The sequence below is a fragment of the Oncorhynchus masou genome, chromosome 2 (assembly GCF_036934945.1).
Source record: "Oncorhynchus masou masou isolate Uvic2021 chromosome 2, UVic_Omas_1.1, whole genome shotgun sequence".
In the NCBI taxonomy this organism is placed as follows: domain Eukaryota; kingdom Metazoa; phylum Chordata; class Actinopteri; order Salmoniformes; family Salmonidae; genus Oncorhynchus; species Oncorhynchus masou.
The window spans coordinates 29,113,803-29,141,057 of record NC_088213.1 but is presented as its reverse complement, the minus strand read 5'-3'; the positions used below and the strand labels follow the sequence as shown (position 1 = coordinate 29,141,057).

Genomic DNA, 27,255 nt, shown 5'->3' with positions numbered 1-27,255 from the left:
AAAGCCCTTTTTGGGGAAAAACTCATTCTGATTGGCTGGATCTGGCTCCAAGGAGTACCAGTAACAAGTCAATGTACAAGAGTGTGAAAGAACGTGAATGTGTGTGTGTGTGTGTGTGTGTGTGTGTGTGTGTGTGTGTGTGTGTGTGTGTGTGTGTGTGTGTGTGTGTGTGTGTGTGTGTGTGTGTGTGTGTGTGTGTGTGTGTGCGAATGTAGTGAGTGTATGTGGTGTCAATATGCATGTGAGTGTATGTAGTGTGTATATGTGTGTGTTGGAGCGTCAGTGTAGTATGGTGTGAGTGTGTGGGTAGACTCCAGTGAGTGTGCATAGAGCGAGTGCAAGAGAGTCAGTGTAAATAGTCCGGGTAGACACATTTTGATTAACTGTTCAGCAGCATTATGGCTTGGTGGTAGAAGCTGTTCAGGAGCCTTTCGGTCCCAGACATGGCGCTCTGGTACCACTCGCTGTGCGGTAGCAAAGAAAACAGTCTATGACTGGCGGATGGAGTCTTTGACAATTTTTACGGCCTTCCTCTGACACCGCCTGGTATAGAGGTCCTGGATGGCAGGGAGCTCGGCCCCAGTGATGTACTGGGCCATTCGCACTAACGTTTTGAAGCTCTGAGGGCCCATGTCAAATATTTTCAGCCTCTTGAGTGGGAAGAGACACTGCCATACCCTCTTCACGACTGCATGGGTGTGTTTGGACCATGGTAGGTCTTTAGAGATGTGGTCACAGAGGAACTTGAAGCTCACGACTCGCTAAAATACAGCCGCGTAGATGTTTCCTGTAGTTCACGATCAGATCCTTTATCTTGCTGATGTGAGGGAGAGGTTGTTGTCCTGGCACCACACTATCAAGTATCTGACCTCCTCCCTATAGGCTGTCTCATCATTGTCAGTGATCAGGCTTTAATGATGTTGTTGGAGTCGTGCATGTCCACACAGTTGTAGGTGAACAGGGAGTACAGGAGGGGACGCACCCTGAAGGGCCCCAGTGTTGAGGGTCAGCATGGTGGATGTGTTGTTGCCTACCCTTACCACCTGGGGGTGGCCCGTCGGGAAGTACATGATCCAGTTGCAGAGAAAGATGTTCAGTCCCAGGGTCCTTAGCTTTGTGATGAACTTGGAGGGCACAGTGGTGTTGAATGCTGAGCTGTAGTCAATAAACAGCATTCTCGCGTAGGTGTTGTCCAGGTGAGAAAGGGCAGTGTGGAGTGCAATAGAGATTTTGCCATCTGTTGGGTTGGTATCCTAATTATAGTGGGTCCAGGATGTCTGGGATGATGGTGTTGATGTGAGCCATGACCAGCCTTTCAAAGCACTTCATGGCTACAGATGTGAGTGCTATGGGGCGATAGTCATTTAGACAGGTTACCTTGGCATTCTTGGGCACGGTGACTATGGTGGTCTGCTTTAAACATAGGTATTACAGACTGGGTCAGGGAAATGTTAAAAATGTCAGTGAAGACACCTGCCAGCTGGTCAGCGCATGTATTAAAGCGCTGCATTAAGGCCTGCAGTGTGAACAAGGCTTAACACCATGGGATCTGGTGACAGCCAATCACGGTTACTCCACTGAAAACAACAGGCTACAGAAATCATCTCTCTCTCTCTCCTCTGCCATGTAGAGTACTGTGCAATATTCCATATGTAATATTTTCACATCTCCCCCAGGAGAAGGTAATGGTTTGATCCTGTTGCTTTCTACCTGGTTTAAATTGAGGTCTGTTCAGTGGGTGGGGGGGATTGGATCATTTACCACCCCCCACTGGGATAATATTCTACAGAGAGCTACCTAGAATATCAATGTTAGCCTACTGTAATAGCTGACACAAGTGGGTGAAAAGAACTATCCACCATTTTATGTCATCAATTATCTTGTCACTCAACAGTACTGTAACTACTCTGCACTGAAGGGTTTAAACTGACGCCAACCTTGCTTTGCGGCCGTCTCTCCATAAATTTGCTCTAATCGTTTGGAGAAGGTCCAGGAGGACTAATACAGATACTATAGCAGACAGTATTGTGGATAATACAGCCTTGTGGATAGGTGGCGGTGATGACGCACAGAGCCCAGCTCTCACAGTGTGCTCTCATTATGTGCCATTACTCCAGGTCTTCAATATTACCCTACAATAATACACTCTATGGGCCCATCTGCTACACACTAGCACAGGCTATTTAAAGAATGAGAGAGAGAGAGAGAGAGAGAGAGAGAGAGAGAGAGAGAGAGAGAGAGAGAGAGAGAGAGAGAGAGAGAGAGAGAGAGAGAGAGAGAGAGCGAGAGAGAGATTGTACAGAAAGAGGTTTGGAGAAGAGAGTTGGGGAGAGAGATGGAAAAAGTAACAAAGGGAGTGGGAGAGAGTGTGAAAGACATGCAAAGACATAGAAATATGGTGAGAAAATGAAACAAAGGAAGATTTTTACTAGAGGTAAAACTGCTAAACTATATTTTCACATTTAATATTTTTGAACAAGAGAGAAGCTATCGTACCTACGAACATGAATGTATCTATTAACCTTGCATGAATGTGAACGTCCTAGGATTTGAGGTCATCACCAGTTGCAAGGGACATTCTCCTAACATGGGCTAGCTGGCTAATGTTAGCTAGACAGATAACTTGCTAAATAGCAATTTTCATAAATGGACTTATGCACAAATATGCACAAATGTTTGTCTCTACATTAACTAACATATTCCTCTCAATTGTACATATTTTTGCTCGACTCATTATGGCGTTATAACTACTTACATTTGGTTCCACCGTAATGTTTTGTCAGCCATCTTTGTTGAAGAACGCTACCAGGGACGGGTGGCTCGCATCAAAATTCGTCATTGGAACCACTCGATATGATTGTTCATATAAAAACTTTGGGACCCAAATGCATAATGAGTGCTCTAACTCCCCCTTGTGGTGGTCTGGAGCAATGAAGCCGTGACGCTGGGTACCTCTAAGTCCCGCAGTGCAAGCTCGCAACTTTTAAAGGAGGAACTACTGTAGACAATTAAGCAGACCATTAACCAACATTTGCAATGATCCTTATAGTACAGATGTTTCTCTCATTTAGGTCATCGCTTGAGGAAATCATTATGCAAAAAGTATGGAATACTTCAACAAAAAGGTGTTAACTTCTTGCGTCGAGCAATCCCGGATCCGGGATTCTATTTATAGCCTCAAGCTCATTAGCATAACGCAACGTTAACTATTCATGAAAATCGCAAATGAAATGAAATAACTATATTTGCTCTCAAGCTTAGACTTTTGTTAACAACACTGTCATCTCAGATTTTCAAAATATGCTTTTCAACCATAGCTAAACAAGCATTTGTGTAAGAGTGTTGATAGCTAGCATAGCTATAAGCCTAGAATTCAGCCAGCAACATTTTCACAAAAACAAGAAAATCATTCAAATAAAATCATTTACCTTTGAAGAACTTCAGATGTTTTCAATGAGGAGACTCTCAGTTAGATAGCAAATGTTCAGTTTTTCCAAAAAATATTATTTGTGTAGGACAAATCGCTCCGTTTTGTTCACGTTTGGCTATGAAAAAAACCTGTATCCAGTTATAGCCTCAAGCTCATTAGCATAACGTAACGTTAACTATTTATGAAAATCGCAAATGAAATGAAATGAATGTGCTAGCTCTCAAGCTTAGCCTTTTCTTAACAACACTGTCATCTCAGATTTTCAAAATATGCTTTTGAACCATAGCAAAACAAGCATTTGTGATAGCTAGCGTAGCATTTAGCAGGCAACATTTGCACAAAAACCAGAAAAGGATTCAAATAAAATCATTTACCTTTGAAGAACTTTGGATGTTTTCAAAGAGGAGAAATCTTTGTGTAGGAGAAATCGCTCCGTTTTGTACATCACGTTTGGGTACCAAAAAAACCCGAAAATTCAGTCATCAAAACGGCGAACTGTTTTCCAAATTAACTCCATAAAATCGACTGAAACACGGCAAACGCTGTTTAGAATCAATCCTCAATGTGTTTTTCACATATCTCTTCATTGATATATCGTTCGTGGTAGTCTCCTTTCTCCGGTGAATCGCTTGGAAAAAGACGAGCAGTTGAAGATGACGCACCAATTTCGACGGAGGACACCGGGCGGACACCTGGCAAATGTAATCTCTTATGGTCAATCTTCCAATGATATGCCTACAAATACGTCACAATGCTGCAGACACCTTGGGGAAACGATAGATAGGGCAGGCTCATTCCTGTCGCATTCACAGCCATATAAGGAGACAATGAAAAACAGAGCCTCAAAAATCCTGCTCATTTCCTGGTTGCAGTTTCATCTTGGTTTTGCCTGTAGCTTCTGTTCTGGGGCACTCACAGACAATATCTTTGCAGTTCTGGAAACGTCAGAGTGTTTTCTTTCCAAAGCTATCAATTATATGCATAGTCGAGCATCTTTTTGTGACAACATAATGCGCTTAAAACGGGCACATCTTTTTATCCAAAAATGAAATAGCGCCCCCATAGATTTAACAGGTTAAACCTATTGAAGTCATTACCTGATGGTAAATCTACAGCTTATGGTCTTATGGACAATTTTTTGCTTCGCTGTGCTGCTCCCCAGATTGCAGTTCCACTGAGATACATATTTAATTGGTCACTGGAAAGGGGGTTGTTTGCAAATGTATGGAAGCATGCGAAACTGTGTCCTATTCCGAAAGACTGCAAAGAACCCATTACTCCTGCCTATAGTCGACAAATTAGTCTACTCCCTACACTCAGTAAGATATTGGAGGGTATTGTGAGTAGACAAATGTGGGAGTATATGGAAAAGAATGATCTGATTACAGCCAATCAGCATGCTTATCGCAAAACCATTCCACTACCACTGCATTGGTTGACATGACTGACCAGTGGCTCAATGCTATGGATAATGGCAGGTTTGTGGGTGTACTATTTTTAGATTTCAGTGCAGCATTTGATTTAGTGGATCATGAAATTGTTTTGACAAAATGAATGCATTATGGTTTTAAGGAGGTAGCATTGAATTGGGTACAGTCATATCTAACTGACAGGAAACAGTCTACCTATATCAATGGTTCATTTTCTTCCCCTAATGTGTTAAACTGTGGAATACCGCAGAGCAGCTGCCTTGGGCCACTTCTCTACTTAATATACACCAACGACCTTCCCTATGCCTTGGTTGAAACTCAAGCTACTATATTTGCAGATTATACTACAATTTATGCAGCAAGACAATCGGTTCAACAGGTACAGCAAGCTTTGCAAGGAGATTTGGAGATTATCAGGGAATGGGTTTGCCAAAACAAACTTGCTTTAAACACCAAGAAAACCAAAGTTATGTTGGTCTGTTCAACCAGGAAAAGGCCAAAACAGCATGGGATATAATTAAGTATGGTAGGAGTACAAATTGAAGAAGTGGCAGAAACCAAACTACTGGGAGTGCAGCTAGACAACTGCTTATCATGGTCGTCTCAAATAACTAATCTATGTAAAAAAAATATATTAAAACAGCATGCATAATCAGAAGGATAGCTAAATATTTACCAGGGAAAATCCTTCAGCAAATAACACAGGCATTGGTTGAGAGTCAAGTGAACTATTGTTCGGTGGTCTGGGGAAATGCATCATCTAGTGAAGTTAGGAGGCTGCAGAATGCACAGAATAAAGCAGCAAGGATTGTTTTAAGGCAGAGATATGGTTCTTCTGTTGCAGTCATGCGCAGTGTTCTTGGTTGGTCATCAATCGACAAGATAATTGAAAAACACATGCTTATCTTATTTTATAATATACATCATTTAAAATGGCCAAGTTCTATTCACAATGGTATTCGGCTGGTAAGAGACAGACATTCCGTAAATACTAGGAATAGATTGTCCACCATCTATGCGTTATCCAGACAGAAAAAATGAAATGGGCAAAAGAACATTTCGATTTAGAGCAATAAAGAAATGAAATAAATTAACTGAGCAAACTAGAAACCTTTCAATATATAAGTTTAAACATTATTTAAAAACAATTTAAATATAGTATATAGAAATGTTGTGGGACTATAGTAGATGAAGAATCAATATTTTTTTAGATTGAGTATTTATTGGGTCATTATGCTAGTGTATTATGTATGTTTGTAATAGTGTGTTATATGTGAAAGTGTGTTTGTATTATAAATTGTATTTTAATGTTAAGGACTCTTGGAGGATTAGCCCAAAGGGGGAATAAATAAAATAAAATAAAATCAACACACTTTGGAAAACATTCCATGTTCTAATTCCATGGCTTTATACTGTAAATACCAAATAGACACTATCTACTTTGAATATCCAGAGGACATAGATAACGCAACAGTGTCCACCATGCATTTCACAGCTGTGAAGTATAAAACCACATAAAGGGGCAGGTTGAGAGACTTACTGAATGTAAATAATTAAAGTACTCTGTAGCTCACGGATCGATCAGAACGCCCACTGAGATATGTAAACTCCATTACTTACTGATACCACAGCCACCTGGATTATCCAGAGAGTAGAGCCATTGGCTGGCCCATATATATATATATAATTACTAGAACGGGAAAAGACCCTCAAACCATGGCAAGTTGAACAATGACTTGAATGGGGATGGAGATTTAAATTATTTTTATGAGTTTGCCATCCTTGACCTTTATAAAAGACTCATAGATCAGCCACTGCAGTAGCAATAGCACTACCAACTTGTTTATAGTGGATTATCAAGCTTTCAACCACATTTGAACAACATTGCTTCCCCACTCAGAATACAATGCTAATCTGGACTCCATGTGAGGATGCAGTGAAGCATAACCGGAGAGTGATCCGATCAGCTTGGTCAGATAAAAAGTGACATATTGTAGCGACCTGAACCCAACACCCAGAACATCAGCAAGGGATGCAGATCTCTTGGCGTAACGGATAAGGTGTTGGCTTGTCAATCGTTGGACCTAAAAATGTGCTGCAATATCAACAGCAAGTGTATGTGCATAAGGCCGTGCCAAGTCTTACCTTCTGCCTGATCTCTTCCTCCATAGAGACAGGTGATCCCAGCTCGGCCACCTTCTTGATGCCCTCGCTGGCGTAGCCACCATACTCCCACAGCACGTAGTTTTTAGAGTGGGACGCTCCGATGATGGCCGACCAGTGGTTAGCACGCCCTGGTGAGGTTAAGAAACAAAACAACACCAGAATTATCATAATCTCTTACAATCCAGGAGGCAGGCTGGCCAAACATTTCTGCCACTGAAAGGTTTGCACCTATTCCCATTCCGCACGGCATAATATATATAGGTTAAAAAAAAAAGATAAGATGAATGTAAGGTTACGGAATGTTCTTATTCACTTTGAAAATGACAGATAATGATTCATATAGAAGTAATGTACGTATCAGATCGTGACACAGTAATTACAGTATTATATTACAGATTTTTTGACTACAGAGGCTCAGTACCTAACTCTCTCTTTAGACATTTACGCTAGATTGCAATGAACAGGTAGAATTTATCATGCTCCTTCCCCCAATGAAATATTGACCAGTAGCATCGGAAAACCGCAAGGCTGATGAATGTAAAAAAATACTTATTTGAGTATAAGAATAGTAGGCTAGACCATCAACATTAGTTTTCATTCATACAACATGTCGGTAAACAGTAGACAGTAGATTTGTTGTTCTGATGATAATACCAACCAGAGGGTGAAATAGTCTGATAACCTTGACATCTATGTTAGGGAGCGGTAAATCACTGGTCAATGTTGGTTGCAATTGAGATTAGTTGTGCAGGTGACTTTAGTGTGTATTGATGGTTTAACGAGAGATCAGCTGGCGATAATCTGGTGGCTTCCGATGGTTGCAATTGGTCCGTACAGCCTATTACAATGTTCAGAGAGACACAATATCTCCATCATCCCAGAAACCCACCGTCTCCATCTCCAACAGACCCATAGACAATGCAATCCACACTGCCCTCACCCATCTAGATAAGAGGAATACCTATGTGAGAATGCTGTTCATTGACTACAGCTCAGCGTTCAACACTATTGTCCCTTCCAAGTTTGTCACCAAACTTAGGACCCTGGGACTGAACACCTCCCTCTGCAAGTGGATCCTGGACTTCCTGAGGGGCTGACCCGAGGTGGTGAAGGTAGGCAAACATCACATCTGGGGGGGATTGAGAGCTTCAAGTTCCTTGGTGTCCAAATCACTAAGGACTTAAAATGGTCCACACACACCTCAGGAGGCTAAACATGTTTGGCATGTGCCCTCAAACCCTCCAAAAGTTCTACAGATGTACGATTGAGAGCATCTTGACTGACTTCATCACTGCTTGATATGGCAATAGCACCGTCCTTGAGCGCATGGCCGAACAGAGGGTGGTGCGGACAGCCCAGGTCCTGTATGGTCCCTGCCATCCAGGACCTCGGTGTGAAAAGAAGGCCTGAAAAATTGTTAGTCTCCTACCAGTCAAGCCATAAACTGTTCTTTCTGCTTCCACACGGCAAGCGGTACCGGTGCATCAAGTCTGACACCAACAGGCTCCTGAACAGCATCTATCCCCAAGCCATAAGACTAGTAAATAGCTAACTACATTGCAACACAGACTCTCTGAGTTGACCCTTATTTTTACACAGTCTCTATGCACACTCACAGTGCCCTCCCTACACACTCACACACACTGACATTCCAACACAGACACAAACACTCACTTTATCATTTGCTCACACACACATATGCACAAACATTTATACTGACTCCACACACACACAATTATCATATACACCGCTACTACTCTGTTTATCATATTGTAATGGACACGATGGGAGACAGAGAGCTGGTTTCAAGGGCAGGGTGCAGCAGGTGTTTAATTTTAAATGACCACAGGAAGAGGCAGGTAGCTGGGTCCAGGGGCAGGCAGAAGGTCATACACAGGGGGTCCAAAAGGCAACAGTACAAGCAGGGAAAAGGCTAGCAATGTCATCCGGGAGATCAAGCAATAGGTTGATAACAGGAAATCCGATAAAGTACAAGCAGAGAATAGGCAAAAGGCGTTGTTAGTGAGGCAGGCCAAAACTATCATACACGGGAGGATTACGTTAGGGGGAAACCAGAGCTCCCAATAGAAGTGTGTCACAAATCAAACAATACTTCACAATGATGGGGTACAAATAAATAGTGTGTGATAATGACATACAGGTGTGTGAACAGGTGATCAGAATTCAGGTGATTGGGATTTGGAGGGTGAGCTGCGTTCTGGGGATCTATGTGTTTGAGATTGTGAGCTGGAAAGTGAGCTGCGTTCAGGGGATCTATGTGTTTGAGATTGTGAGCTGGAAAGTGAGCTGCGTTCAGGGGATCTATGTGTTTGAGAGTGTGAGTTGGAAGCAGACGTTACACATATACCATGATACTCAGTCACCTTACCCCTATACATATCTACATCTATCACTCCAGTATCCCTGCACATTTGCACATTGTAAATACGGTACTGGAACTGACTGAACCTGTATATAGTATGCTTACTTACTTTCTTGTGTTCTTCTTATTTTTATTTCCCGTGTGTCTTTTTCTACCTTATGTTATTTTTAGTGTTACATTGTTATTGATTACTACATTGTTGAGTTTAGCGCTTTTCAAGAAAGGCCTTTCACTGTACTTGTTCACGTGACATTAAAAACTTGAAATAGCACACTGAGTTTCCAAATATAAAGTCAAAATTCCACCTGCTGATGCAATATATTGTCCTCTCTTCACTTCCCAAGGTCAAAGACCTATGAGTGGATAATTGTCTTCTTTATTACTACAAAATAACCTCATATCCCACTTCCTCATCCCTCCCCCTCTCCTCGTCAAGAGCAACTCACACATATTTTTATTTATTTATTTCACCTTTATTTAACCAGGTAGGCAAGTTGAGAACAAGTTCTCATTTACAATTGCGACCTGGCCAAGATAAAGCAAAACAGTTCAACACATACAACACATGCTCTAATTACGTTGGTAACCAGTTTATAACAGCAGTAAGGCACCTCAGGGGTTTGTGATATATGGCCAATATACCACGGTTAAGGGCTGTGTCCAGGCACTCCACATTGTGTCTTGCTTAAGAACAGCCTTTAGCCATGGTATATTAGCCATATATACCATACCTCCTCGGGCCTTATTGTTTAACTATAGTCACACAGAGAGGGAAATAAAGCTGTGCATGTGACGATGGAGGGAGCGAGGAGAATAAAAAACCTGCTAGCCTGTTTTAGAGTAACCTTCAACATGTGTGCCTCTCCTCTGCTTGAAGGACAAATGGACGCCTTGTAAAAATATCAGCCTGACGTGACATTGTGCTGTATCTTCTTCTCTCTCTATCTCACTCCTGCTGCTAGCAATAAAGAAGCAACCACTCACAGACCATTATGACCATGGATAGCGTGTGAAAAACATTGCTAAAACCTCTTTTAGCAATGGTTCTATCTGTGTTTGATTGACAGTAGTTATAGAAAAAACACAGGCACATTAACAAATAATTACCAGATACTAATGATCCTTGGGGTGGAAGTTGTAGATGGTGATCTGCTGTATGTATGACAACCAGGGATGGTTACCTTGACTATGACTTTGTGGTGGTGAGGAGAACTCAATTATAAAAACCACAAAACCAATTATGGGTTTCCTAAGACACAGAGTGGAAACGCATGCATAAACAGCACACACACACACACACACACACACACACACACACACACACACACACACACACACACACACACACACACACACACACACACACACACACACACACACACACACACACACACACACAAACAGAAGGACATACAAACACAAAGATACACACACACATATTCTCAAAAACATACACTCCTGTCTCTCCTAAGCCAATAAATTAGGGTGTCACTCGATCTGCAGGTTTATCTGAATGTGGGACTCCATGTTAATCATTATATTGATCTGGGCTGTGAGAGAGAGGCGTGTCTTAGAAGGAGGGAAGAGTCCAGTATCCCCATCTCCATTCACACCCTGACTGCCTGCCTGGTGAGGAGTCAGGCTCAAGGTTATACAGTGCAGCACCACAGACTGAAGCCCAGGGCCAAGCTGGGGTAAGAATGAGACAGGGGCACAGCTCCCTGGGGAGAGAGTATCCTGGGGTGACCATGGAGGTTGTAGTGTCCTCGGTAGACTGTGATGTTAGGTACTTGAACAGTATTGCAATTTTATGAGTAAAGGGGTATTTTTAACGCAATGGAGGCACTAACTAGTGTAGCCCTGAGGTGAAATGGGGCACTAACTAAAGTTGTCTTCCTGGGATTAAATGTGCCTGGGTAATTTGGAAGTTATGGGGTACTTACGAGGGTAGTCTTTGGGGTGCACCTTCTCTGACCAGTTGCCATAGAAGGTGACTCTGTACTTGGCTGTTCCACAGGCACAGCAATCCAGCAGAGGCTTCTCTGTGGTCTCCCCATACAATGACTCTGAGAAGGAAGAGAAGAGAGAGTGAGAGAGAGGTTAATGGAGGAGAGGGTGGGAGGAGGGGCTGTAGGGGTGAGGGGGGGGAGGGAGGGAGGGAGGGAGGGAGGGAGGGAGGGAGGGAGGGAGGGAGGGAGGGAGGGAGGGAGGGAGGGAGGGAGGGAGGGAGGGAGGGAGGGAGGGAGGGAGGGAGGGAGGGAGGGAGGGAGGTGTAAAGCTGTTCTTGTGATCAGTCTCCATAAATTCTCTATCCAATGTCATGCACAGCTTGGGAGATACAGTACAAGCGTAAAGATCCTGACCCAGTAAGGGAAGAGAGAGTAAGACAGGAGATACTGAGATATAGTAAGGTAGAGAGAGGAGGAGTGGAAGACATGTAGCGCCCTTTACTACGTCTCAGTAATGGAGGACTTACCTTTCTCACACATCCTCTTGGTGAGAGAGCCTTCATCCTGGAAGTAGATGATCCTCTTCTGGACAATGCTGGCCCTGAGGGTAAAGTGGAGATGAGGGTTGGAAGAGAGAGGGAATGAACAGAGGAGAAAAGACAAGAAAGGATGAGAGGAGTACAAGGCAGGAGATGGAAGGCAGGTGGAATAAGGGAGGAAAGAAGAGAGTTAAATACTCATACAGAGTTAAATACTCATACAGTACTTTTAGCACAGGGAGTAACCGGGGGGCATTTGGAGTAATGTTGAACTCAGGATGAGTGTTGAGTGTCTGAATGAATAAAACCTGGGGAGGAGGTGTTCTTGTGCTTCCAGACAGGTCTGCCAGCAGGTCTGAGATCGAATACTAGAGCAGGTTCTGTGTTATTCATCACCATTTGAATGTGATTGTGGACAGGTCTGAGATCAGCTACTAGAGCACACAGGGGTGCTGAATCACAGGCACTTTCAGACCGGAGGGATTTGCTAGCTCTTACAGAAAGTATTTATTAACATAAAGACTTGTATTTAGCAGGAGAGAGATGCAGTTGGAAAAGAGATTGAAAAACTAGAGAGAAAGAGAAAAAGGAGAGAAAAAAGTCCGAAATTAAGCTTCGCTTTTGAGAAACGAGCACACACACACTCAGGCGAGAGGAACAACAGTGTGTAAGAGATAAGACTGAGTGACAGGCCAAAAGTTAAGTTTCCCAGAGCTAAAGTCCTGCTCCGGGTCCTGGCAGAGAGACTGTTCTGATAGAGCTGTCTGGGGACAGAGCCACTGAGTGCTGGGTGGACACAGGTCTTAGTGGGGCCTTGACATGCAAATCAGACACAAACAAACCCATTCAAGGACCAGAAGGGGGCCCCGCATGTGGGCCAGAAACAATCGCAACCAAATTACTTTCAGGGCCCAAAAGCTGTCACAAACAAACTCCATTTAGGTGCTGTGCATTACATCAGACTTGGCCTCCCACAACAGGCTGCAGGTTTCCATGGTGATAGTGGGCAGAGGGTAGCAGCAGGGTGTAGGTTCTAGGCTTTGGACTGTCTGGGTTCTGGGTCTGGTCCAGGTGGTTCCTGTCCAGCTGGACTGTTTATGGAGCAGGAGTTCGAGCTGGGCCAAGCCCACTGCTGTCACTGTGCTCTCCAATATTCACAAAAATAAAGAAAGAGAAAGAGGGAGGGAGAAGAGCGAGAGGAGACGTAGACGTAGAAGAGGAAAGTTATAAAGACAGAGAGATGTACTATATGCTCATCTCAGGAAGCTGTGGTAGTGAGGAGGAGAAACGGCACAAAGAAAGAGAGATACAAGACAAGGACAAAGAAGACAAATCATTTCACCTTATGCTTGAAGGACACACTTCAGATGAGCTGCTTTGGAACAATAGATTCATCAATTCTGATGGGATTCCAACCTATTCCCCAAGCAAGCCTCCTACTGCTAGGGCATTGCGAGTGGCGCAGCAGTCTAGGACACTGCATCGCAGTGCTAGAGGCGTCACCACAGACCCGGGTTCAATCACGGGCTGTTTCTCAGCCGGCCGCGACCGGGAGACCCATGAGGCGGCACACACCTGGCCAAGTGTCGTCCAGATTAAGGGAGGGTTTGGTCGGCTGGGATGTCCTTGTCGCTAAGTGCTCTAGTGACTCCTTGTGGTGGGCCAGGAGCATGCACGCTGACTCTGGTCACCAGTTGTACAGTGTTTCATCTGACACATTGGTGCGGCTGGCTTCTGGGTGGAGCAAGCAGTGTGTCAAGAAGCAGTGCGGTTTGGCACGTCCGTGTTTCGGAGGACGCATGGCTCTCGACCTCTGCCTCTCCCGAGTCCGTACGGGAGTTGCAGCGATGGGACAAGACCATAACTACCAATTAGATATCATAACAAAGTGATAAAAAGTACATTTTTTGATTTTATTATAAATAAACCTCCAACCACTCTCCTGTCTGTTTATCTTGCCTGTCTCCAGTGCAGGCTATCAGGGGATTATGTTTGATGACGCAAGGGCTGGACCAGTTGCAGAGGACCAGTGGCAGAGGAGGCTGTGTCAGGCAGGCCGGCCAGAGAAGGGACAGTATCTCTACAGTGTCGGAGTGACAGCTATATGCCCCTATTAACATAACATAACTCTTTCTTCATCTCTCTTTTTCTCACCCTCTCTCTTGCTGTTATTTTTTTAGCAATTTTGTACTCTCCAAGGCACACAGTGAGACAGACAGACAGACAGAGAGGAAAGAGAAAGAGAGAGAGAGAGAGAGAGAGAGAGAGGGGGGAGAAATAAGAAGAGAAGAACACAACAGATCCCATCCGAAAACAAGGAATGGGTTTGGAAGTGGACAGTAGCAGGACATGAAGAAACCTGTCTGAGGGGTGTACCTAGAAGTACAGGGGTGACAGGGGAACCCCGCCCCAGGCGCTCCTAAACACACCGCCACCATATCTCTAATTGTTCACACCTTAATTCAATCTCACCCCAATTTCAGATATCTCTCCCTGAGCGAGCCGCTCACAAACTGCCTCACTAGCTGCCCACTTTCTGGGGCTGGCCAGGCAATCAGGCACTGTAATGCTTATTTAACATCCAATTTAAATTCTATCAATGAGATGCTATTAAAGCCAGACTCACTTTCCTGGCTCCACACCGCCGATGGTTATCGCCTCAAAAGCGCTCCGGTATGTGGGGTGGGTAGGAGTGTGTGTGTGTGTGTGTGTGCATGCGTGTGTGTGTGTGCATGCGTGTGTGCATGCGTGTGTGTGTGTGCATGCGTGTGTGTGTGTGTGTGTGTGTCTGTGGTGTGTGTGTGTGTGTGTGTGTGTGTGTGTGTGTGCGTGTGCGTGCATGTGTGTGGCCAGGTCAGAGAGGGATAAATAAACATAGCTATTTGTTTACAGTTTGTTCCTTTGGGAAGGCACATACTGTACCAGTTTCATTGAACCATTCCTACTCATCTCACATGTAATAACTGCAGAGTTAGACTGCCATTCTCTCTGGGAAGGCTTTTTAATCTACCTGCCATTGTGTTCATGTCATTAAATTCCTAGAGATTTCAAATATGTTTTGACACTATCATGTTCTGACTGTCAAAACTGCACTACACTTTATGTAAGGTGAACCTGAAAATGTATAAATGAACAAAAATATAAAGATTCTACAAGGAGTGTGGTCCAGAAATCAGACAAACGTCTGTCCCTTTTTGACCCCCATAATCATGGTGAGCCAGATCAAACCACCACACTCACTGTTTCCAGCCACCAGGAGACAGCAGCTACTCCTCAATTACAGCTAACCGTCAGGGAGGCGAGGCCGTCATACCACAGCCTCTCTAGCCACAGCACTAGAGGAGCTCTCAAAAACTCTGACGATGCTCTGAACTGATCACTTTCCACACACACACTGAGCGATGATGACACTATACACAGTAATACACACAGAGTACACATCTACACATGTTCAATTATTCTGTATTACACACACTCACACACCCACACAAACGCACACGTACATGTAAAGACACACAAACGCACACACACACACACACACTCACACACCCACACAAACACACACGTACATGTAAAGACACACAAACACGCACACACACACAAACACACACAGACGCACACGTACATGTAAAGACACACAAACGCACACACAGACACCAGACACATGCACAGTCTGTTTTTCCATAATAGTTATTGCCAGAGGTGTCTGAGTTAACCAGGTTATTTGACAGGTAGGCAGACAGGCTGGCTGAGAGCGTTGAAATTAAAAACTCGTATCAATAATGAAATCCCCCATTCTCTGATGAAACAAATGCTATTGTAGCTAAGGAAAGGTGGGCAGACACTCAACCAGGCTGACAGCACCAGTCACGTTCAGTGTATATGGGGTTGTCATGGTAATAGAAGAGGGGGAGCCGTAGGTTTGTGGGGATATATCTAATGGGGAGAGACCCATTTTCTTTCTCTGGTGATTATATCTCTGGGGAGATACCTCCTGCTGTACTGTGATTTATGGCCAGCTCGTTCAGGCTGGTTCAGGCCAGGTTGGTTGTTTTGTGCAGCTCCCCATTACCCTGTGCGGTGTAACATAAAAACGCCTGTTGGCATTAACCATATTTCGCTCTCCGTCCATTTGTTATTTAAGCTAGTAAAGTCACAATATCGGGAAACAACACACTATAATCAACCATTTCAGAATCAATGCTGCCTGCTTGTCTCTCTTTCTGTGTGTGTATCTGTGTGTGTGTGTGTGTGTGTGTGTGTGTGTGTGTGTGTGTGTGTGTGTGTGTGTGTGTGTGTGTGTGTGTGTGTGTGTGTGTGTGTGTGTGTGTGTGTGTGTGTGTGTGTGTGTGTGTGTGTGATGTGCATGTTGTGTGTAGATGACCAATATGTGTTTGCATTTGTTTAGGAAGAGAGAGGAAAGAGGCTGTTGCTGCTTGGGCTCCAGCTAGAGATATACAACAGCTTCTCAATAATAATCAATCAGTATGATGTTAAGGGGTACACCTGCCCCACTTCACTGACACAACCTTAATGAGTGTGATCACCCAGTAATTCAACTTTCCAGTTTCCAAAAAACACAAAAACACTCAACTATGAACCTGTCCTCGCCTGGTGTCATCACATTACAGTGAAAAACAAGCTTCCTCACTGGACGTACCTTAGTATCACATCCCCACTCCCCAACCTCCACAAGTGGATATCTCACTCTCTCCTCATCTCACATGCTGCCGCTCTCTTTCCATTCATCTGTTCTCTCTACCTCTTTCTCTACCTCTGTCCCCCACTCTCTGTCTCACCTCCTTTCTCCCAATAGATACAAGATAGCTGAGAGGTAAAGTAGGGGAAGATGCCTGCCTGCCTGTCTGGTTAGTGTGCTGTGGGAACAACACAACTGCGCCCAGGTTGAGAAAGGCAGAAAGAGTGAAGCAGAAAAGAAAAGAGAGGGGAAGGAATGAAAAGGGTGTGTAGTAGCAAGAGAAACCGACAGGAGAGAGAAGAGTGAGTGAGAGTAGAGAGAGGGAAGAAGAAAGCCAAAGAAAGGGGGAGTTCAGAGACAGAGACGAAGGCAAGGACATCTCATCACTCACTCTGACAGGCACATAATAACGTGCATTAATAAGAAATGCAAGCCTTTTTTTACGCCCCTACACACATAACAACGCACAGTGAGAGATTTAAACGGGGCAGGAGAGAAAGTGACAGGCCAACTGAACTCTTTAATAATGCAGAGATTAGCATGCCACGTAGGGCACCACCCTATGTTTCTGTTCCTCTCCCTCTTCTCTCTCTTCTCCCCCCACTGGGAACACACTGGTTGACACATGTGAGTACGATACTGTCTGTAAACATGCTTGAGTGGTCCACATGCTCCTTATTCACAGTATACAATCAACCACACACTGGATTTGTGTCATAGTATGGTCACCAACTCTGGTCCTATACACAAGCGAAAGGTTGGGAATGTCTTGTTCCAGCCCAGCACTAACACACCTGGATGAACTAATCACCAAGCCATCAAAACATTGATTCATTGAATCAGATAATATTACCGTTGGTCTGGAATAAAAGCCTCTAAACACCGTAGCTCTCCAGTACCACGGGTGGTGATCGCATTTGGCTGCATCCCAATTCTCCACACTTCTCCCAAAGTGTGCACTTGCACATTGGATTGATGTAAGCATTGGCTGGAGGGAGTTTCCACTGTTGTTGCATCCATAATGGGGAGTATGCAGGAAAAGTGCACACTTTGGGAGAGGGGTGGAAAATGGGGACACAGCCATATAGATCCTTACTTTAGGGTTCTTCAGAGAGCCCCAAGTACATGTACCTACTTGAGGGTGACACAACCAGAGGAGCTGGGGGGTGCTGTCCAGAACACATGGATCCTGGTGCGTCTCCGAGGGGTACTCTCTGTCACTGCCGAGGGACAGTTGATCATGAACTGTGTGTCCTCTTCATCGATGATCTGTATAACACATAAAAACAGACACACACACACAGACGGACAGACAGACAGACAGACACAGACAGACGACACACACACACAGCACGGATTCGATTTAAATAAGGACAAGCAAATGAGGAAAGATAATGTAATAGTAATTGCATGGTACCTCGTGTTCTCTCTGTATTATACCATACATTTCATTACTATGTTACCCTCTCTCAATGTGAGTTCAAGTGCAACTTCATTTAACTGCCATTAGCTTCCAGTACCAGGCCTAAATAGAACGCTTCAATTAGACATTATCTAATTCATTAGCAGCATCTGTTCATTGCAAAGTAATAGTACATTTTGCATTTCACAAATGATTTTCAATTAAATGAATGCTGTAAATTAATTTGATCCATCTTAAGCTCCTTGTGTCGTTCAACAATATGACTCAGTGGATACAGTGGCTTGCGAAACTATTCACCCCCCTGCCATTTTTCTTATTTTGTTGCCTTACAACGTGGAATTTAAATGGATTCAAAGTGCCTACCACTTTGAAGATGCAAAATATTTTTTATTGTGAAACCTACAAGAAAAAAAAAACAGAAAACTTGAGTGTGCATAACTATTCACCCCCCAAATTCAATATTTTGTAGAGCCACCTTTTTCAGCAATTACAGCTTCAAGTATCTTGGGGTATGTCTCTATAAGTTTGGTACATCTAGCCACTGGGAGTTTTACCAGTTCTTTTATGCAAAACTGCTCCAGGTCCTTCAAGTTGGATGGGTTCTGCTGGTCTACAGCAATATTTAAGTCATACCACAGATTCTCAATTGCGTCCTTGCGTGGTCTGTGAGTTTTGGTGGGCGGCCCTCTCTTCGCAGGTTTGTTGTGGTGCCATATTCTTTCATTTTTTTTTACAACAGATTTAATGGTGCTCCGTGGGATGTTCAAAGTTTCCGATTTTTTTATAACCCAACCCTGATCTGTACGTCTCCACAACTTTGTCCCTGACCTGCTTGGAGAACTCCTTGGTCTTCATGGTGCCACTTGCTTGGTGGTGCCTCTTGCTTAGTGGTGTTGCAGACTCTGGAACCTTTATACTGAGATCATGTTTTATCTAGGTAAGTAAGTTAAGAACAAATTCTTATTTACAATGATGGCCAAGGAACTTTACAGTGATGATTAACTGCCTTGTTCAGGGGCAACAGATTTTTACCTTGTCAGCTCGGAGATTCAATCTTGCAACCTTTCGGTTACTAGTCCAACACTCTAACCACTAGGCTACCTGCCGTGACACTTACATTGCACACAGGTGGACCTTATTTAACTAATTGTGTGTGAATACATATGCACGCACCACTTTTCTGTTTTTTTATTTATTGTTTATAGATTTTGGAAACAATAATTTTTTTCATTTCACTTCACCAATTTGGACTATTTTGTGTATGTCCATTACATGACATCCAAATACAAATCGATTTCAATTACAGGTTGTAATGCAACAAACTAGGAAAAATGCCAAGGTGGATGAATACTTTTGCAAGGCACTGTATGTCTGGCTGGTATGCAATGTAATATATTGTGTTTGAATACATACATAAGTCTATCCTATAGTGGCTAATTGACAGCTGTACAGCAAATATAATGGTTTTTCACACACACACACACACACACACCAGTAGTTATACTGTAGGATCGATAGCGCATTTCAGACATACTGTATGTGACCAGCAACAATTCTTAGCAAATTAATGAAGGGCTTAAGTGCCGTCCTTGAAGGGTCATTTTCAGTGTGTGTGCGCATTTTCAGCTCCAATTGCTTTTGGTGTGTGCGTGTGTTTGCATGTGTGTGGGTGCGTGCCTGTGCGTTTGTGTGCATGTGGGTGCGTGCGTGCGTGTGTGTGCGTGTTTGTGCATGTTTGTGACAACATTCTCCACAGTTCTATTTGACAGGAAGTGACATCAGGGCGATAAATACTCTGAACTCTCTCACTCATTAAAGCTGTCAGCAGAGAATTCCCTCTGTCACGCCATGTTATAAATCAGGTCACTTTGGACTGGACTGTGTGTATGTGTGTGTGAGAGCGAGCTCTGGGATTGACTGGCATGGCTGCGTCTGTATCCAGCCCTCTGAATCACACCCAGAGGTCATAAAACCCTTGCTGGGGTCCCATGGTTTCTGACAGGCATCCCTGGGGTGGGGGCTGACTGAGCTGACTGGAGTCTGTGATGACACAGTGTTCTCCCGACCCCTCCTGTCTCAGCCTCCAGTATTTATGCTGCAATAGTTTGTGTCGGGGGGTTAGGGTCAGTCTGTTATATCTCCTGTCTTATCCAGTGTCCTGTGTGAATTTAAGTATTCGCTCTTTAATTCTGTCTCTTTTTTCTCTCTCTCTCTTTCAGAGGACCTGAGCCCGAGGACCATGCCTCAGGACTACCTGGCCTGATGACTCCTCGCTGTCCCCAGTCCACCTGGCCATGCTGCTGCTCCAGTTTCAACTGTTCTGCCTGCGGCTGTGGAACCCTGACCTGTTCAGCGGACGTGCTACCTTGCTCTTTTCAACTCTCTAGAGACAGCAAGAGCAGTAGAGATACTCTGAATGACATTTACTCCTGAGGTACTGACCTGTTGCACCCTCTACAACCACTGTGATTATTATTATCTGACCCTGCTGGTCATCTATGAACATTTGAACATCTTGGCCATGTTCTGTTATAATCACAGCCGGTAGAGGACTGGCCACCACTCATAGCCTGGTTCCTCTAGGGAGGTTTTCCTAGCCACCATGCTTCAACACCTGCATTGCTTGCTATTTGGGGTGTTAGACTGGGTGTCTGTACAGCACTTTGTGACATCAGCTGATTTAAGAAGGGTTTTATAACTTTTTCCGCTTCCTACAAGTAAAACATTATATTCTGAAGAGCACCGCCTTAATTGGTAACCCTGATGTGTCTGTCATTGAAAGAATGCTTTTTTTCCCACAAATGAAAATGTCTGTAAGTCTGTTTTATGATACTTTAAGGTCCTTTTCTGCTGTCAACACACAGAGGGTGAAACAAGTGTGGGAGAAAGAATTGTCTGTTACTATTGACGAAAAGATGTGGGAGGACATTTGGAGATATGCAAAAACAATATCTATATGTAATCGTACTAGAGCAATCCAATTAAGAATAATACACAGATTGCATATATCCCCAAATCACAGACATGCTTTTAGCCCCACTTCCTCTTCCCCTCAGTGTCTTAAATGCAAAACTGATACAGGCACCCTAACACATTGTTTATAGTCATGTACCAAAATACAAAGATACTGGTCGGGTGTTCTGCAAGAAATTGAAAAGATCCTAGGGGTTGATCTAGAATTGGACCCAGTTTCTTTACTGTTAGGTCTCCCTAGTAGGCATGTTACTTCTGTGGGTAAAAGGAGGCTTTACAACATCCTTACCTTCGCAGCGAGGAAAAACATAATTTTACATTGGATTAGTGATAAGGTTCCTTCTATTAAACATTGGCATAAGATACTATTTGAATGGGTGCCTCTGGAATATCTGACATGTACATTGCATTCTAAAAGAGACCAGTTCTACAAAGTATGGGAACCTTATCTAAATGACCTAGAACCTGAGGTATCAGCTATTATGCTGCAAGGATTCTCTTAGAATGGCGGGGATCTATTTATTTCAGAACTACACTGAACGTTCCATGTGTGGAACCGAACCTCTTTATTTAAACTGAGCTTTTTTGTTTAATTTCAGTTTGTAAGTTTGTTTAAAATGTATGTATTGAGAGACACAATGATGGTGATGGGGTGAGAGAAGCACCGAGCGGGAAGAGGAAAATGGTGTACGTATGTATGGGTGTGTATGTGTGTGTGTGTGCGTGCGCGTATGTATGCGTATATGTGTGTATATGCATGGGTATATGTATGTGTGTGTATGTATATGTATGTGTATATATGTGCGCGTAGATATGTGTAAGTGGGTGCTGTTTTTCTTGTTTTTTTCTGTGTGCTTTGTCTCTGTTGTTGTCTCTCTTAATATGGGTGAAATTCCAATAAAAATACTGTTACAAAAAGAAGGGCTTTATAAATACATTTAATTGACTGATTGAAAGCATTAAACACCATCTGTGAAAAGCAGCAGCCATTCAACTGACCTATGGCTCTGACTGCATGTGTGTGTGTGTGTGCGTTTGAGAGAGCGAGTGACGAAGACTGAGACTGTGCATGAGAGAATAAATGTGAGAAACAGAGAAAGGGCAAGGCTGTTTTAGGTAGTCTGTTTGCTTGCAACAGCTGGTCAGACTTTAACAATAACTTTCAGCAACATTCTGCCCAAACTATTGAGGGCTAACATGAAAAGTGATTACACGTTACACACACACACACGACAGAGTCTACTTGACGTACAACTCATTTGAAATTTGAAAATGTGCTCCATCTCAGCTGTCTTTGGACAGCTCCAGACTCGATGAAAAGCGCTTTTTATTGAGCTCTCTAGGGAGGTCAGCTAGAAGTGTGTGTGTGTGTGTGCACGATTTGCCAACAATACTTTCAAGGGAAATGGATTTCTGACAACACATCACTTCACAGCAGGATGAGATGACAAAACAAGTGGGGATGTCAGGAAAGTGAGGCAGATAAACTCAGCAAAAAAATAACTGTGTTTATTTTGAGCAAACTTAATTAACATGTGTAAATATTTGTATGAACTTAACAAGATTCAACAACTGAGACATAAACTGAACAAGTTCCGCAGACATGTGACTAACAGAAATTAAATAATGTGTCCACGAACAAAGGGGAGTCAAAAAAAGTAACAGTCAGTATTTGGTGTGGCCACCAGCTGCATTAAGTGCATCTCCTCCTCAGACTACACCAGATTTGCCAGTTCTTGCCGTGAGATGTTACTCCACTCTTCCACCAAGGCACATGCAAGTTCCCAGACATTTCTGGGGGGAACGGCCCTAGCCTTCACCCTCTGATCCAACAGGTCCCAGATGTGCTCAATGGGATTGAGATCCAGGCACTTCGCTGGCCATGACAGGATACTGACATTCCTGTCTTGCAGGAAATCACGCACAAACGTAGCAGTATGGCTGGTGGCATTGACAAGCTGGAGGGTCATTTCAGGATGAGCCTGCAGGAAGGGTACCACATGAGGGAGGAGGTTGTCTTCCCTGTAAATCACAGCACTGAGATTGCCTGTAATGACAACAAGCTCAGTCCGATGATGCTGTGACATACTGCCCCAGACCATGATGGACCCTCCACCACCAAATCGATCCCGCTCCTGAGTACAGGTCTCGGTATAATGCTCATTCCTTCGCCGGTAATCGCGAATCCGAACATCACCCATGGTGAGACAAAACCACAACTTGTCAGTGAAGAGCACTTTTTGCCAGTCCTGTCTGGTCCAGCGATGGTGGGTTTGTGCCCATAGGCAAAGTTGTTGCCGGTGATGTCTGGTGAGGACCTGCCTTACAACAGGCCTGCAAGCCCTCAGTCCTGCCTCTCTCAGCCTATTGCGGACAGTCTGGGCACTGATGAAAGGATTGTGTGTTCCCTGGTTTAACTCGGCAGTTGTTGTTGCCATCCTATGCCTGCCCGCAGGTGTGATGTTCGGATGTACCGATCCTGTGCAGGTGTTGTTACACGTTACAGTTTCTGTCCTACCAGGCAGGACCAGATAGTTGTGTTTGAAAGGGGCTGTGCATCATATCTCCAATATGCTGGCTGATGATGGGAAGACACTACAGAGAAAGACATAGAAATGGGCTTTTGTTGATGAGGGGCGCTCTAACATATTAGAACTCTGTCCTGTGTGTGTGTGTGTGTGTGTGTGTGTGTGTGTGTGTGTGTGTGTGTGTGTGTGTGTGTGTGTGTGTGTGTGTGTGTGTGTGTGTTTGTGCGTGCGTACATGCATGTTTGTGTGTGTGTGAGTGTGTATATGGATTGTTTGCATGTAGTTGAGGTTGACAGTGAAAGGAACACTTCTAGAGCAGCAGAGAAATGGAGGGAGGAAGAGAGGACGGGAATAAGGGAAGAAGAAAGGGGAGGAGCAATATTGTATGTATGTACTGTGTGCCGTACACACAGAGTAGTGGGTATTGGTACTGTATTAGTGTGTTTGCGTGTTTTGAATAATTACATTCTGTGAACCTATAAATACAACAATAAACACCGATTTAAATTGTTAGATACATTAGTATCAACATAAACACAACACAATAATTACAATTACTCCTTAACACTTGTGCTTGTCAAGAACTCAACAAGAGCGCTAACAATAAAATTCCCCCTCATATTCCTGAAGCAGATATTACAGTTTACCCTTTGTATCCCACAGCAGATATTTCAGTTTACCCTTCGTATCCCACAGCAGATATTACAGTTTACCCTTCGTATCCCATAGCAGATATTACAGTTTACCCTTCGTATCCCACAGCAGATATTACAGTTTACCCCTCGTATCCCACAGCAGATATTTCAGTTTACCCCTCGTATCCCACAGCAGATATTACAGTTTACCCTTCGTATCCCTCAGCAGATATTTCAGTTTGCCCCTTGTATCCCACAGCATATATTTCAGTTTACCCTTCATATCCCACAGCAGATATTACAGTTTACCCCTCGTATCCCACAGCAGATATTTCAGATTTACCCTTCGTATCCCATAGCAGATATTTCAGTTTTACCCTTCGTATCCCACGTATCCCACAGCAGATATTTCAGTTTACCCCTCGTATCCCACAGCAGATATTACAGTTTACCCTTCGTATCCCACAGCAGATATTTCAGTTTGCCCCTCGTATCCCACAGCAGATATTTCAGTTTACCCTTCGTATCCCACAGCAGATATTACAGTTTACCCCTCGTATCCCACAGCAGATATTTCAGATTTACCCTTCGTATCCCATAGCAGATATTACAGTATACCCTTCGTATCCCACAGCAGATATTACAGTTTACCCCTCGTATCCCACAGCAGATATTTCAGTTTACCCCTCGTATCCCACAGCAGATATTACAGTTTACCCCTCGTATCCCACAGCAGATATTACAGTTTTACCCTTCGTATCCCGCAGCAGATATTTCAGTTTACCCTTTGTATCCCACAGCAGATATTTCAGTTTACCCCTCGTATCCCACAGCAGATATTACAGTTTACCCTTCGTATCCCACAGCAGATATTACAGTTTACCCTTCGTATCCCACAGCAGATATTACAGTTTACCCTTCGTATCCCACAGCAGATATTACAGTTTACCCCTCGTATCCCACAGCAGATATTTCAGTTTACCCCTCGTATCCCACAGCAGATATTTCAGTTTACCCCTCGTATCCCACAGCAGATATTTCAGTTTACCCTTCGTATCCCACAGCAGATATTACAGTTTACCCTTCGTATCCCACGGCAGCTATTTCAGTTTTACCCTTCGTATCCCACGGCAGATATTACAGTTTACCCTTCGTATACCACGGCAGACATTTCAGTTTGCCCCTCGTATCCCACAGCAGATATTTCAGATTTACCCTTTGTATCCCATAGCAGATATTACAGTTTACCCTTCGTATCCCACAGCAGATATTACAGTTTACCCCTCGTATCCCACAGCAGATATTTCAGTTTACCCCTCGTATCCCACAGCAGATATTACAGTTTACCCCTCGTATCCCACAGCAGATATTACAGTTTTACCCTTCGTATCCCCAGCAGATATTTCAGTTTATATCCCACAGCAGATATTTCAGAGTTCGTATCCCACAGCAGATATTACAGTTTACCCTTCGTATCCCACAGCAGATATTACAGTTTACCCTTCGTATCCCACAGCAGATATTACAGTTTACCCTTCGTATCCCACAGCAGATATTACAGTTTACCCCTCGTATCCCACAGCAGATATTTCAGTTTACCCCTCGTATCCCACAGCAGATATTACAGTTTACCCCTCGTATCCCACGGCAGCCATTTCAGTTTTACCCTTCGTATCCCACGGCAGATATTACAGTTTACCCTTCGTATCCCACGGCAGACATTTCAGTTTACCCCTCGTATCCCACAGCAGACATTTCAGTTTACCCCTCGTATCCCACAGCAGATATTTCAGTTTACCCTTCGTATCCCACAGCAGATATTTCAGTTTACCCCTCGTATCCCACAGCAGATATTTCAGTTTACCCCTCGTATCCCACAGCAGATATTACAGTTTACCCTTCGTATCCCACAGCAGATATTTCAGTTTACCCCTCGTATCCCACAGCAGATATTTCAGTTTACCCTTCGTATCCCACAGCAGATATTACAGTTTACCCCTCGTATCCCACAGCAGATATTTCAGTTTTACCCTTCGTATCCCACAGCAGATATTACAGTTTACCCTTCGTATCCCACAGCAGATATTTCAGTTTACCCCTCGTATCCCACAGCAGATATTACAGTTTACCCCTCGTATCCCACAGCAGATATTACAGTTTACCCTTTGTATCCCACAGCAGATATTACAGTTTACCCTTCGTATCCCACAGCAGATATTTCAGTTTACCCCTCGTATCCCACAGCAGATATTTCAGTTTTCCCCTTCGTATCCCACAGCAGATATTACAGTTGAGCCCTCGTATCCCACAGCAGATATTTCAGTTTACCCCTCGTATCCCACAGAAGATACAGTAGCATTGTCAGTGTGTGTAGAGCTGAGTGATTGGTACTGACTGGATGATACATTTTCCCTTTTTCACCCTGTGACATTTACGATGCTCTGTCACGCCGTGCTGTTCCCACTACAGCTTTATGTGGAAAGGGAATGAAACCAAAAGGTTCACAAGAGTGATAGGAGTTCTGCTACAGTTATGGCTGCTCTTAAAACCAATGTAACAGACTCTAATTGATGAGTTCTGGCTTGTACACATACATTCAGCCCTTGCTGATTGGATCGCTGTATACTAAGGAGTGAGGTTGAGTGAAAGAGTGGATAATATTCCCCTAAAGGAGGATGGTGAGAGACGTAAGGTAAGAAAATACAGGGAGACAAGACTGGTGTGCAAACAGAGAAGCAAGTTTGGGAGGTGAAAAGGGGAGATAAGTCGGGAAGCAAAAGGCGCAGGGGACGATTGACTTGACTGCTGAGAGTCTCACAGCGAGGTTGGTTGGCAGTCGTTGGATGGGATGGATCAGAGACAGAGGCATTCCCTCACTCTCCTGTTTCCTTCACATTGATGAAGTTAGACTTTGCCCTTCATCCACTAATCCTTTATCACTTAATCAGTGAATGGAAATGTGTTGAACAAACTGCACTCTTCTTTTCAAAGGTCTCAAAACAAAAGAGTGATGTGAAAGAACATGCGGTGCCAAAGGGGAGTGTAGTGAAGCAGAGTAAGGTGGAGAGGTGTGTAACAACTGTAAATGTAATAACACCAG

At 43.8% G+C, this 27,255-nt stretch overlaps 1 protein-coding gene across 2 annotated transcripts in view; it reads right to left on the bottom strand.

Moving 5' to 3' along the window:
• Positions 1-27,255, bottom strand: part of LOC135558346 (spondin-1-like) — a 149,325-nt gene that overhangs the window by 102,386 nt on the left and 19,684 nt on the right. For both annotated transcript variants that reach the window (XM_064992091.1, XM_064992099.1), the window contains exons 3-6: positions 17,732-17,865; positions 11,886-11,959; positions 11,353-11,475; positions 7,006-7,154 (exon numbers count right to left, since the gene is read on the bottom strand). In XM_064992091.1, the coding sequence (XP_064848163.1) occupies positions 7,006-7,154; positions 11,353-11,475; positions 11,886-11,959; positions 17,732-17,865 (480 nt within the window). The remainder of the gene's footprint in view (positions 1-7,005; positions 7,155-11,352; positions 11,476-11,885; positions 11,960-17,731; positions 17,866-27,255) is intronic.